Source organism: Ursus maritimus, unplaced genomic scaffold (genome assembly GCF_017311325.1).
Source record: "Ursus maritimus isolate PB19 unplaced genomic scaffold, ASM1731132v1 scaffold_12, whole genome shotgun sequence".
Classification (NCBI taxonomy): Eukaryota; Metazoa; Chordata; class Mammalia; order Carnivora; family Ursidae; genus Ursus; species Ursus maritimus.
Genome location: NW_024423564.1, coordinates 31,029,628 through 31,042,138, shown reverse-complemented (window position 1 = coordinate 31,042,138; position 12,511 = coordinate 31,029,628). Strand labels below are relative to the sequence as shown.

General features: G+C 33.7%; 1 protein-coding gene across 2 annotated transcripts in view; it reads left to right on the top strand.

The window, feature by feature from the left end:
* Positions 1-12,511, top strand: part of PKN2 (protein kinase N2) — a 133,134-nt gene that overhangs the window by 100,343 nt on the left and 20,280 nt on the right. The window contains exons 9-15 of one of the 2 annotated variants that reach the window (XM_040627071.1): positions 3,379-3,522; positions 3,843-3,918; positions 4,500-4,674; positions 4,909-5,035; positions 5,522-5,652; positions 5,735-5,810; positions 5,889-5,980. In XM_040627071.1, coding sequence (XP_040483005.1) covers positions 3,379-3,522; positions 3,843-3,918; positions 4,500-4,674; positions 4,909-5,035; positions 5,522-5,652; positions 5,735-5,810; positions 5,889-5,980 — 821 coding nt within the window. The remainder of the gene's footprint in view (positions 1-3,378; positions 3,523-3,842; positions 3,919-4,499; positions 4,675-4,908; positions 5,036-5,521; positions 5,653-5,734; positions 5,811-5,888; positions 5,981-12,511) is intronic. The other variant, XM_040627072.1, reaches the window with a different exon arrangement.

Below are 12,511 nucleotides of genomic sequence, written 5' to 3'. Positions count from 1 at the left end.
AAAAAATTTAAAAAGTCAGACACCTGGAAATGAGGTAGAGAAGTGGTGGCCAGGGCGTATTGCATGGTGCACTGGGTGTTATACACAACTAATGAATCATCGAGCCTTACATCGGAAACCGGGGATGTACTGTATGGTGACTAACGTAATATAATAAAAAATCATTAAAAAAAAAAAAAGGTGGTGGCCAGGAACTAGGGGGTGGGGAAAATATGGAGAGGTTGGTTAAAAAAAAAAAAAAAAAAAAGCTTAGTTATAAAATGAATAAGGTCTGAGTATCCAACGTATAACATGGTAACTATAGCTAATAACACTGTATAAATGAAATTTTTTAATTTAAATTCAATTAGCCAACAATGTAAATGAAATTTACTAAGAGAATAGAACTTAAATGTTCTCCTCAAATATAAAATATGTGAAGTGATGGATGTCTTAATTAACTAGATGGGAGGAATCTTGATAGTGTATACATATATCAAAATATCATTATATACACTTTAAATATACACAATTTCATTCAAAAAGTAATTACTGAAAAATGTTTATTTAGTATTTATGTCTTAACAAACTAGTACTTTTTAAGAAAACAAAATGAGAGAAAAGATAATTTTATTTCATTTTTATGTAGCCAGTTATTAATGGAGTCTGCCTGTTGTATACTATATAATTTCTCAAAGCATGGAATCAGATAGAACACAGCACCCATAACTCCTCTTACACATTGATTTTTCATGTAGAAAAATCAATTGTTGAAAATCCAGTTTAGCAAAGATAAGATGTCATCAAAAGGAATGTGGTCCATTCTGATGTTGAGACCAAACTTACTGTGAGGTATTTTCTTATGGTGTCCCACAGGTTTCACTGTGTTTCCTTTGTAAAATTAAAATATCCTCCATTGCCCCAAGAGTTCCTCTCAGTTTGGGAACTTCAGCCTTCTTGATGCTTCACTTCTTTTTATGCTAGATGTGTGCTGGGTTTTTTAAATTGCAGCACATTTTTTAAGTTGTTCTCCTTCCTCTCCTACTTGTACGGTTGATTCAATGTCTCTTACACTTTTTTGTTTAGTTTCAGGCCTTATAGAGACTTCAAACAAATCATATAGGTGCCTTAGATCTACCACAGAGTTTTTTCTTTGATTCTAGGTTCAAATTCATAATAAGACCAAATAAAGCACAAGTTGGGGCAGTTTGCCAGTACTTCCCATGAGTAGCTCAGATCATACTGCTCAGCTATTTTGGTAGTGATTTTACTCCATCTAGAATTTTGTTGCTCTTAGAGTTTGACATTACCTAGAAAGACGTCTTGCTTTCTAGTACTGGCCTACTTCATCTGGAAAATTGCCAGCAAATAAGCAGTCACACTTACAGTTTAAATTCAATAAACATTAGTGACATCTCTTTATATAAAATAGGTATTTTCCTTTTTAGGTGCTGTATTCCTGCTTTACGTATCCAAATCACACTGGATGTTATAGATTGAAGTAGATTTAGGGTTCCATGAAACAGTGTTATAAATATTGACTTAAAAAGATCTGAATCTGCTCTAGATCACAGTCACCTTCCCCCCTTAAATTGTAGAGAGTCATATTCACAAGGAAGAATGCAAAGTCACAAAGAATGAAGAGCTTAATACCTAAAACTTGAGTGTAGAGCTCCAGGAAAGCTAGCCTTCCATCTCAAATCTTAGATCTTTCTAACACCCTTCAGTTTAAAAGGAAATGAAGTGAAAGCCGAAAGAGAAATGAGTCGATACATTTTATCAGAGTGGCTAGAATAAATACAAATGAAGTGATTGGACCTCTTCTCATCCAAAGAAAGATACAATCTTAACCATGTGTTAAGTGTTGGCAGTGTGAAAGTGTAAGAACTTCTAACAAGTACTGATTCCATCCCCAGCGCTTTGCGTCTGTCTGCCTGATCCATCACAGATCTTCCCCCTGACACTGTGGAATATGACAGGAGAAAGGACACCTCTCCTGTAGTCTGAAACAGTGTAGTGTAAATTACCAATCCCTGGTTCAGTTATTCACCTAGCTTATTTCCCAAAATAACTTCCCAAAATACTTTTAACTTGAGTAGATGCCATTTGCTGATCTTAAAAGAATTATACACCACTCATACTTCCTCTTTCATGACAAATATTCTCTCTCATAGTAATTATGTTTCAGAGAGAAGCAGGAGATGGCCCTGAGTTCACATACTGCCATAGATACCTTTTTCTGATTAGTTATGACACCTTCTGGTGCATTGTGTTTTTACTCATTTTTTCATGTTCTGTTTTTTATAAGTTTTTTGTGTTCATTTGCATCAACTCATTATTTAAAGCGGAAAGATTTGTTATTATGTATGCTAGAAGTTTATGTAATAGGCGTAAGTTCATAAACTGAAAGTTCTTAAATGAAAGAAATAACTTATTACTTTGTTGAGCCTAAGGGGGGAAAAACATTTAGCTCTTCTTGTGGATGGTCTGCAAAATGCTGAAAAACAAAGTAATGGAGAAGTCTGGTGCTTCTAATTAAAATGTATGTAGATTATAACATATATGTAGAGGGCAGTTTATGGCTTTACCTATTTATAAACACTGTTCTAATTGATTGTTAAAACCTTAAATATGTTTTTCCACATAAGCATTATTTTTAATGATTACAGAGTATTCTCTCATATGGATATGGTATAATATACTTGTACCTAGTTTTCTGGACACTCAGGCTGTTGCTAATTTGCTGCCTTCTGTGGGGGAGAAGGTTGTAATAAATGAACATCTTTTTGTATAAAACTTACTCCGAATTTCCCTTTCCTGCCTGCACAGGCCCCTGCTATCACTAGTCATATTACCTGGTGGTATTCTTTTGAAGATTAAATGACCTAATACTTTTAAAGTGCTTATTAGCACAGTGTGTGGCACACTGTAAGTGCAGAATAAATGCTATTTAATATAGAAATAAAGACCTTTCCCTGACCCAACATTGGTATAAGGAAATAAGACAGTTTGAATTGGGTTCTTTGAGGGAGCACTGAGGTCTTTCAGTAATAGCACAGTAAGTGATATCAAGACTGAAGCTATGACATGGGAAAGAGTTTCTGTGGTCATTCTTCTGTATTGGTTGTTCCCAGTTGTGTATTCTTTGGTTAAAAAAAAAAAAAAAGGAATATCTTAGCTGGAGACTGGTGGAATATAAATTTCTTCCTTGGAGTTAAAATATATAAGTTTGTTAAAATAATATGTAATAGAGAAACATTACAAAGCACTCTTCAAAACAGTGTGACTTTTGTGTGTGTTATCTTTGTTTATTGTATTTGTATTTTATATTTTTTGTGATCTTTTATTCAAGTGTGTGTCCAATGACGTCTTCTGTTTTATTTTTTTTAATTATCCTAGTCACGTGAACTGGAAATTTCAGTTTATTGGCGTGATTGGCGATCTCTGTGTGCTGTAAAATTTCTGAGGTTAGAAGATTTTTTAGACAACCAACGACATGGCATGTGTCTCTATTTGGAACCACAGGGTACTTTATTTGCAGAGGTAATAAATGTATTTTATTAAATGTGGCATCACTATAATTGAAATTGTGTATGTAGGCAGCATGATATAGAAGTAGAAAGAGTATTAGGCTGAATGACAGACAACTTGAATTCTTGGCTCAACTCCACTACTGCATAGGTGTATTACCTTAAGACAAATCATTTATCCTCTCTAGGTCTGCTTTCTCACCTAGAAAATAAGAAGTTGGGCTTAAATTATATCTAAGGTTCTCTTGTTTTCAAAACTTAGAAATTTAGTGAATTTCATGAACCATAAATCCAAAGCTGTACTCATGTCAACTTGAATTTTCTTCACTGCAGGTTACCTTTTTTAATCCAGTTATTGAAAGAAGACCCAAACTCCAAAGACAAAAGAAAATTTTTTCAAAACAACAAGGTAGTTACTAAGGAATCAAATATAATGTCTTTTGGTGTATCCTTATTCATAGAAGAGCTACATTTTAAAGTGATACCCATCTTTGTTTTTTGTTGTCCTTTTATTTGTTCATTCATTTCTAACTTTTTTTATTAAGGAACATTTCAGACATATCCATAAGTAGAGACACTAGTACTCAGCCTCAACAGCATTCAACTCCTGGCCAATTTTGTTTCATCTATAGCCCATCCACATACTACCTCAGATTATATGAAGCAAACATAGGCACCATATTGATTCATCCATAAATATTATAGTTAGTATCTCTAAAAGTTCATTCTTTTAAGAGAATTCTTTTTTAAACCTTTCCCACATAGCATTGCTAGACTTAAAAAAACAGTGCCTACCTATTTATTTTTAAAACAATTTTCACTATTTTGCACTAGCCTTTATAACAAAGAGTTAAGAACTGTTTTTTAAGTGACAAATTTTGTTTGTTCTTCATAAATTATAAACCAATGAATATGAATTTTTAAGTTATGGCTTTTGGTAATATGTAAAAAAATTACTTATTCTATTTTCTTTATTCACAATATCCACAGGCAAAACATTTCTCAGAGCTCCTCAGATGAATATTAATATTGCCACTTGGGGAAGGCTAGTGAGAAGAGCTATTCCTACAGTAAATCATTCTGGCACCTTCAGCCCTCAAGCTCCTGTGCCTGCTACAGTGCCAGTGGTTGATGTACGCATCCCTGAACTAGTACCTCCAGCTAGGTATGTGTCTAAGATTTTTAAGCATTGCTTTTATGAAATAGTTATTGTAACATTCATACATACTGCTTACGATGGGTCTTTTAAAAGTCTGATTTTTTCCAAATAGCATTTTGAAATTAGTGTTTTGTTTATTTTAAAATAATAAAAAATAAAATTGTTTGCTTTAATTTTAAAGCTATTTAAAATATATACTTTTGATTACTGTTTTTGGTGAATTACTTTATCTTCTATAAGTGATTCTACAGTAACCAAATTGGACTTTGATCTTGAACCTGAACCTCCTCCGGCCCCACCACGTGATTCTTCCCTTGGAGAAATAGATGAATCTGCTAAATTAAGAGATTTGGATACACCAGGACAGGCAAGGCATTTTAAACCTTGTATAATTCCTTTTTACCAATTGAATTACTGATAAAAGCATTATAGTGAGTGAGGTGTACATTTCAATTAATTTAAATTACCTGTGTGAACTGTGTTTTTATGTTTCCTGTGAGTGAAACATAAAACCTCTGAAGATCATGGGCCAGTACAGATGGAACAGGCTATTGCAGGTAAAAGGAGCATACGAGCATGGTTGATATTAGATGATACATTGCTTCAAACACTCTTCATCTTCTAACTTGGTTAACATGATTTCTGAATATGCATTGAAGATTATGATGTTCATTTTTCAAAATTTTTAAATAAGTGTAATATAAAATTAATAACTGTAAGAATGTCCATTCTCTGAATTTTACTTTTCTTGCTAATATTTATATTGACTTTTGACATTTTAAAACTTTACCTTTACCAAATAAGTTGTTTTCTCAATACTTCTATGATTTAATGAATATTTAATATTTTATAGGATTCAGAAACTGTCTTTGATATTGAGAATGATAGAAATAGTATACTTCCGAAATCTCCATCTGAATATGAGCCTGATATTTCTCAACCAGGCCTAGGGTACAGTGGTATTCGAGAATTTGAGGAGAGAAGGTAAAGAATATATACAGAGCTTTGCTGCTACATATTTGGACCCATGTTTTTGCCTTATTTTTAATTGGCATACTATTTTCAGATCTCAACAGATGTTTCAGTTTAATCTACAAGACTTCAGATGTTGCGCTGTCTTGGGTAGAGGACATTTTGGAAAGGTAATCTTTTAAGTTTTCTTGGAATGACTAGGAAAGTAATAACCCAAATAGAAAATACTTATTTTAATCTCATTTCAGGTGCTTTTGGCTGAATATAAACACACAAACGAGATGTTTGCTATAAAAGCCTTAAAGAAAGGAGACATTGTGGCTCGAGATGAAGTAGACAGGTTAGTGTTTTTTTTTTTATGAAATTTTTTATTTTTCTGTAGTTTTAAGATCATGAAAATTGATGTATATATTGCAACAGCAAAACTTTCCATTTCCGTAGTATGTGAGGAAACTAAATTAATGTATCAATACTTGATGTAAGATAGGCATTAATTACTGTTTTTCTGTCTAGCCAACTTCTCCTTATGACAGTTTACTGGTTAGTGGGTACCAAGGAAAGATGATGAAATGTTTAAATTAATTAAGTTTTTTATACTTGGAGATGGTAAAGTGTTTATGTGAAACAGGAAGTGTTACTCACCTGTGGTCAGATGAGACTATTTCCCATTTCATATTATAGGAGTAAGAGAATGTCAGTTACGGGTAATCTGTACTTAACTGAGTAGTTAATTCTGCTTTTTAAAATGCACCTATATCTATTTTTTCTTTCATTTTTCTTAAAATGGTATTTTTTAACCAGAGCATTTTTTTTTAATTAAAGATTTTTATTTATTTATGTGACAGAGAGAAACAAGCAGGGGGAGCAGCAGGCAGAGGGAGAGGGAGAAGCAGGCCTCCCCGCAGAGCAGGGAGCCCAGCATGGGGCTCGATTCCAGGACCCCGGATCAAAGGCAGACGCTTTACCAACTGAGCCACCCAGGTGCCCCTAACCAGAGCATCTTACCTGTCTGGGTTTAATAAATGTAAATTGATATGGATACGATTTTTAAAATGCAAGGACTTTATATACAATTTTTAAAATGCAAGGACTTCGGGAACAATATTATAATTAGGTTAGAGAATATGCTTTAAAAAGACTGCCCTAATAGGGTGATTAAATACAAATTCATTGTATAACAGGTAGCATATTTACTACAGAGAGAGACTTTTATTTGATATTTATGAGCAGTATTTGTCATAAACCACTTGCAAGCATCAGCTGATATTAATAGAAGACAGCCCTGTATATGAAGACTATGAGTGAAAAGACTGGCTTCTCTATTCCTCGTTGTTCCTTCTTAAATAATGATTTGACCTGACCCCGGGGCAATTCACTGAACATCTTTGAACCTCAGTTAACCTGCATATTTTTAAAACATATTTTTTGGTAATGCTTGCCTTAATGAATTACATGCTACACACACACACACACACACACACACACACACACACACCCAAATTGCTACTTATAATGTTTTTTCCCCATCATATGGGAAGCTCTTTCTTTCTTTCTTTTTTATGATTTATTTATTTATTCATTTATTTATTTGAGAGATTGAGAGCATGTGTGCTTAGGCTGGGAGGGGTGGAGGGAGAGAAACTTAAGCAGACTCCAAGCTGAGGGCTGAACCCCACAAGGAGCCCATCATGGGGCTTGATCTCACAACCCTGAGATCATGACCTGGGCTGAAATCAAGAGTCGGTCACTCAACCGACTGTGCCACCCAGGCGCCCTGGGAAGTTATTAGAATTAGGATAAATCTTGAAAATGAAGTTTTCCTTTATGTAAAAAGAAAAAAAATCCTTTTGGATTTTCCTATTTATTTTTTACCTGTTTTCCACATCCCTCAACTACATCAAAATAAACTCTTTCTTGATAAGTAAACTACTCAGAGAGGAGTTTGCTGAATATTTATATAATATTCTGTGCACCATAGGATATGCTTAGAACTGTATTTTTATTTTACCGAAGTAGTTGGTTAAAGCAAACCTTTAATTACACTGTCAGTCTGTTTATAACTGCTGTAATACTAGGGTCAAATATTTTTCTGTCATGAAAGAATATTTGCTTTATTCCAGATCTGTGAATGGTAAATTCATTTTTCTTGAAAAATAATAATAAACTGGTACTACCTCTGTTAATCTTTGTGGTTTATATAGCTTCCTGCTACCTTGTTACTACTTTGAGCCAAGTCTTTATAGAAGAACACTTTCTAATTAAATCTAGACAGAATAACATTAATATTACTATTAATGAAGAATGTCCAGATCAGAGGATGGAGCTTTAGCCAGAACCTAGGCTGTTACCCCTACTGAAAATTAATCCAGTTTTGGTGAAAAGTTGATGAGTGATCCTTACTAACTTCAGTTATAAATCCACATAGTCAGTAACGTGGAAGTAAAATAATCTTCAGTAGAACTGGTACAAAAACAGAGAAATAGAAAATCTGGAATGAGAAATAAAGCTCACTGTTAGAAGGAATTTCAGGAAGGCAGCAAAAAGGAGCAATTAGAGGAAAGCAAGAAAAGAATAGCAAATTAAAAAATAGACGAACATATTTTGAAAAGAAATACATATTTATAACTTGCAATTCTGAATAGTAAACAACTCAAACTAATAAGTAAGCAGATTGCTTTATATTCACTTCCTAGTTCATCCTTTTAATAGATCCATAGAATTTGATGTTATTCCATATTACTGGGTTTTTTTTTTAAATAGATGTTTCCAAAATACTTAATGACAGTTTTTCCTTTCTAAGTTTTCTTTCTCTAGTCTGAATTTTATTATTTTACTTAGAAAACGGCCTTTTTTTAAAAAAAAAATAGATCATAGAAAATACCAATCAGCCTCTTTTTAAGATGAAAATTACGGACTAACTCCAAAGTAATGTGATTCATTTACAAAGATTGCATTCTCCACCTACCATTAGTAGAAAATTCTCTGTCCCATCTATGCCCAGTCCTGAGTAAGAATGTTACATTTATGTCCCTGTAGTGCCTCGTCATTCAGCTTCCTTTTCTTACCAGTTCATATTTCAAGATAACAGAACATTACTAGAATTATATTGGTCGGGGGGCGCCTGGGTGGCTCAGTGGTTAAGCGTCTGCCTTCGGCTCAGGGCGTGATCCCGGCGTTCTGGGATCGAGCCCCGCATCAGGCTCCTCTGCTGGGAGCCTGCTTCTTCCTCTCCCACTCCCCCTGCTTGTGTTCCCTCTCTGGCTGGCCGTCTCTATCTCTGTCAAATAAATAAATAAAATCTTTAAAAAAAAAAAGATTTATATTGGTCGGAAATATATTTTTGCAGTCACAGAACAAAAGCACAGCTAATCATATATTATAAATATACATTGGGGCGCCTGGATGACTCAGTTAAGTGTCTGAATTTGGCTCAGATCATGATCTCAGGGTCCTGGGATTGAGTCATGAGTCCACCTCCCCACTCAGTGGAGAGTGTGCTTCTCCCTCTTCCCCTGCCTCTCCTCCTCCTCATGTTCTCTCTCTCTCAAATAAATAAACAAAATCTTCCAATATAAGTAAATAAATAAATGTATGTTTATTTTATGTATAAATAAGTAAACATTTATTTATACCTGAAAATCTATACATACATATAAAATATATATGAATATGATTCATTCCTAAGACCTTAGTCTTATTAACGATGTTGTTTTCCACTGACCAAAATAACTATTTATACAAGCTTCTAGAATGTCTAATAATGTACTGAACTCTGAAGGAGGTGCACAAAAAATGTTAGGATGGAATTAGTTACTTAGGGAAATAAAAGTACATTAGTAATGTAAATAAAAGAGGCTAGATATGTTTGAGTTTAAGATAAACAGTACAGACAGTAGTAGCTCAGAGAAAGGGGAACATCGTGGTGTGCGGATGGATTTAGGTAAGGCCTTATAAGAGAGATTGGATTTGTGCTGTTCTTTGACAGATTGAAGATGTTTGGGAATATGGAGAGAAGTTAAATGACAATTTAGAGGAAAATTGTTCTGGACAGAATGAATAAAATTTGAAGTTTTGAATTAAGGTTGGATTGTTCCATGAACTTTTAAGGGGAATATACAATTTAGGTGAGGTTGGGAAAAGTTAGACTGTTACAGAATAGCTTTTAGTGTGCTGTAAAATGCTTGAAATTATTGTGACAATTTTGGGCTATAAAGAGCCTGTCTCCTTTACCTAAGAGTCAGAGACATCTATCCAGTCCTCATTAGTATTGCTAGTCCTCATCAAAGCATTCCTGTGAATGGCATTAAAGCCATTTTAAGAGGCATAGTGATCAGTGATTCTCAATCTTTTACATCATTTACATGTTCAACACAGGTCTAACCTAATATCCATTCATGAGAATTAGTGATTCACCCATAGTAAATTAGAAATTCCTCCATAAATATAAACCATATAGACAATGAAGAGATAGTTTGTTATCTACTTGTCATTTTGTTTTTATTTTGTCTGAATATTTTATCTGCAGTACCCAAATTTAGATTGATTTCATGAATCCATTGTTTTAGAAGCCATCTTATCAGTCTTACCCAGTTGGACATTATTTTCCAATATATTTAAGTGGTGATGAAAATCAAAGCTATTAACTGTTCTAAAGCTTTATTTTGAATTTATTTCTGATAATCACTTACTTTGTAATAACACTTAGAAACCTTGCCAAAATATGTAGATGTAACCCTCGTTTTAAAACAATTACACTGGGACTTTCTGAGTATGTATAAAATTATAAACAGATTGTGTGAAATCAGAGAGAGGGTAAGAATTTGACTAGAATGTGACCTTATTAAGTGGAGTTTAAAGACTATTCCATAATAGCTGCGTTTACTGTCAGTATTTAAAACTGAGCAGATGTCTTAGTTCATAATCCAGAAGACAACTATATTAACATAGCATTAGAAATTCCATGCTCCTTCTACACAACAGGTATGTTTTTAAAATTTTTTTAATTTAAATGCAGTTAATTAACACGTATTCTTGGTTTCAGAGGTAGAGGTCAGTGATTCATCAGTCTTATATAATACCTAGTATTATATAAGTGCCCTTCTTAATGTCTATCACCCAGTTACCCCATTCCCCCCACCTCCCTTGCCTCCAGTAACCCTCAGTTTGTTTCCTATGATTATCTCTGTTGGTTTATCTCCCTCCCTCTCTGGTTTTGTCTTGCTCTTAAATGTTTTCAAAATTCTACTTAAATATTTTTGAGTCCTAGCAATGTAGTCTGGATACCCAAATAAATGCTTTATCTTTAAAATTACCTTTTTAAAAAAGAATTCCTTCTTAAAAGACCCAAAAGAAAGAAGAATGGATCTGCCTCCCTCTAACATTAGCATTTTTTGGCAGTTTGAAATTAACAATAATAACAAAAATCTAAGCAATCTTTTAATTTTAAAAATAAAGGCATTGTTAATGCTTTTAAACGTTAATGTCAATAAAGTGCCTATTTTATATTAGAGATATAATCTAATTGTTAATAAAATGTATATTAATATCTTTATTTTGATCAGGTGCTTAAAACATGTTAATTCCAACTTATAGTTGAATAATATTTGATGGGCGCCTGGGTAGGTCACTCAGTTAAGTATCCAACTCTTGATTTCTGCTCACATCATGGGCTGAGGGTCATGAGATCGAACCCCGAGTCTGTCTCCGTGCTCAGCTCAGAGTCTGTTTGGGATTCTCTCACTCTCCCTCCTCCTCTGCTCCCCCTTCTTGCTCTCTCACTTGCTCTCTCTCAAATAAATAAAATCTTTTTTAAAAAATTAATAATATTTGACCTGGTTTTCTTCTACCTTGAGTTTTAAAGTCAAGTTGATTACTAAATATTTTCAAGGAAAGGAAGAACGGTATTTTTGGCTATTTAGGCAAAATTAATGTTCCAGAGTCTGTAAGGTTGACCACTGTTATTTGTAGCAGCTTGTGAGAGTGACAAGCTGCTACAAAGGCAAAGCCTGTGATTGCTATAGATTTTTACAAATCAGATCATTTTCAAGGAGCTTCCTTGAAGCATGTTAATAAAATTCTCCGTGTAGTCTCTTTATTTTCCAGTCAGCCTTCTAAATTAAAATTTTATGCAGCCTATCTTTACCTTTCAACTTCATATTTTATATGAAAAAATATTTTAATACTATAGCTTATGAATTATAAATACTGTCCTTGAAATTACCTTCATCACAAATTTTATATTTTTAAAATTATTCTTGGGGCGCCTGGATGGCTCAGTCTCCTGCACATCCCACTCTTTATATCAGCTCAGGTCATGGTCTCAGGGTCCTGGGATTGAACCCCACGGGCTCCCTGCTCAGCAGGGAGTCAGTTTCTCTCCCTCACCCTCTGCTCCTCCCCCACCACACATGCATGTTCTCTTTATCTCCCTCTATAAAATAAATAAGAAAAAATTTTTAATTTTTCTTTAGATTGCTAAATTCTCACCAATTCCTGATAAATTCACAGTTCTCCCTCTGCTCCTCCCCAACCACACATGCATGCTCTCTTTATCCCCCTGTCTATAAAATAAATAAATCTTAAGAAAAAAATTTTAATTTTTCTTTAGATTGCTAAATTCTCACCAATTCCTGATAAATTCACAATTCACCCCTAAGACTTTTTTAATTATGACTATTAGCCCTGTAGGTGCTACTCTGATACTATCAATGTGAACTCTAATCATTATTTATGTCATGCTAATCATATATTTTAGTTTTCATTAATATATTTCAATTAAAGTTATATATATCAAGTAGACCAAATTTTTAAAGCAAAACTAAGCACATCTTACGGTTTTAAAGTTATAATAGGTAAGAACTTTGCTTATTTT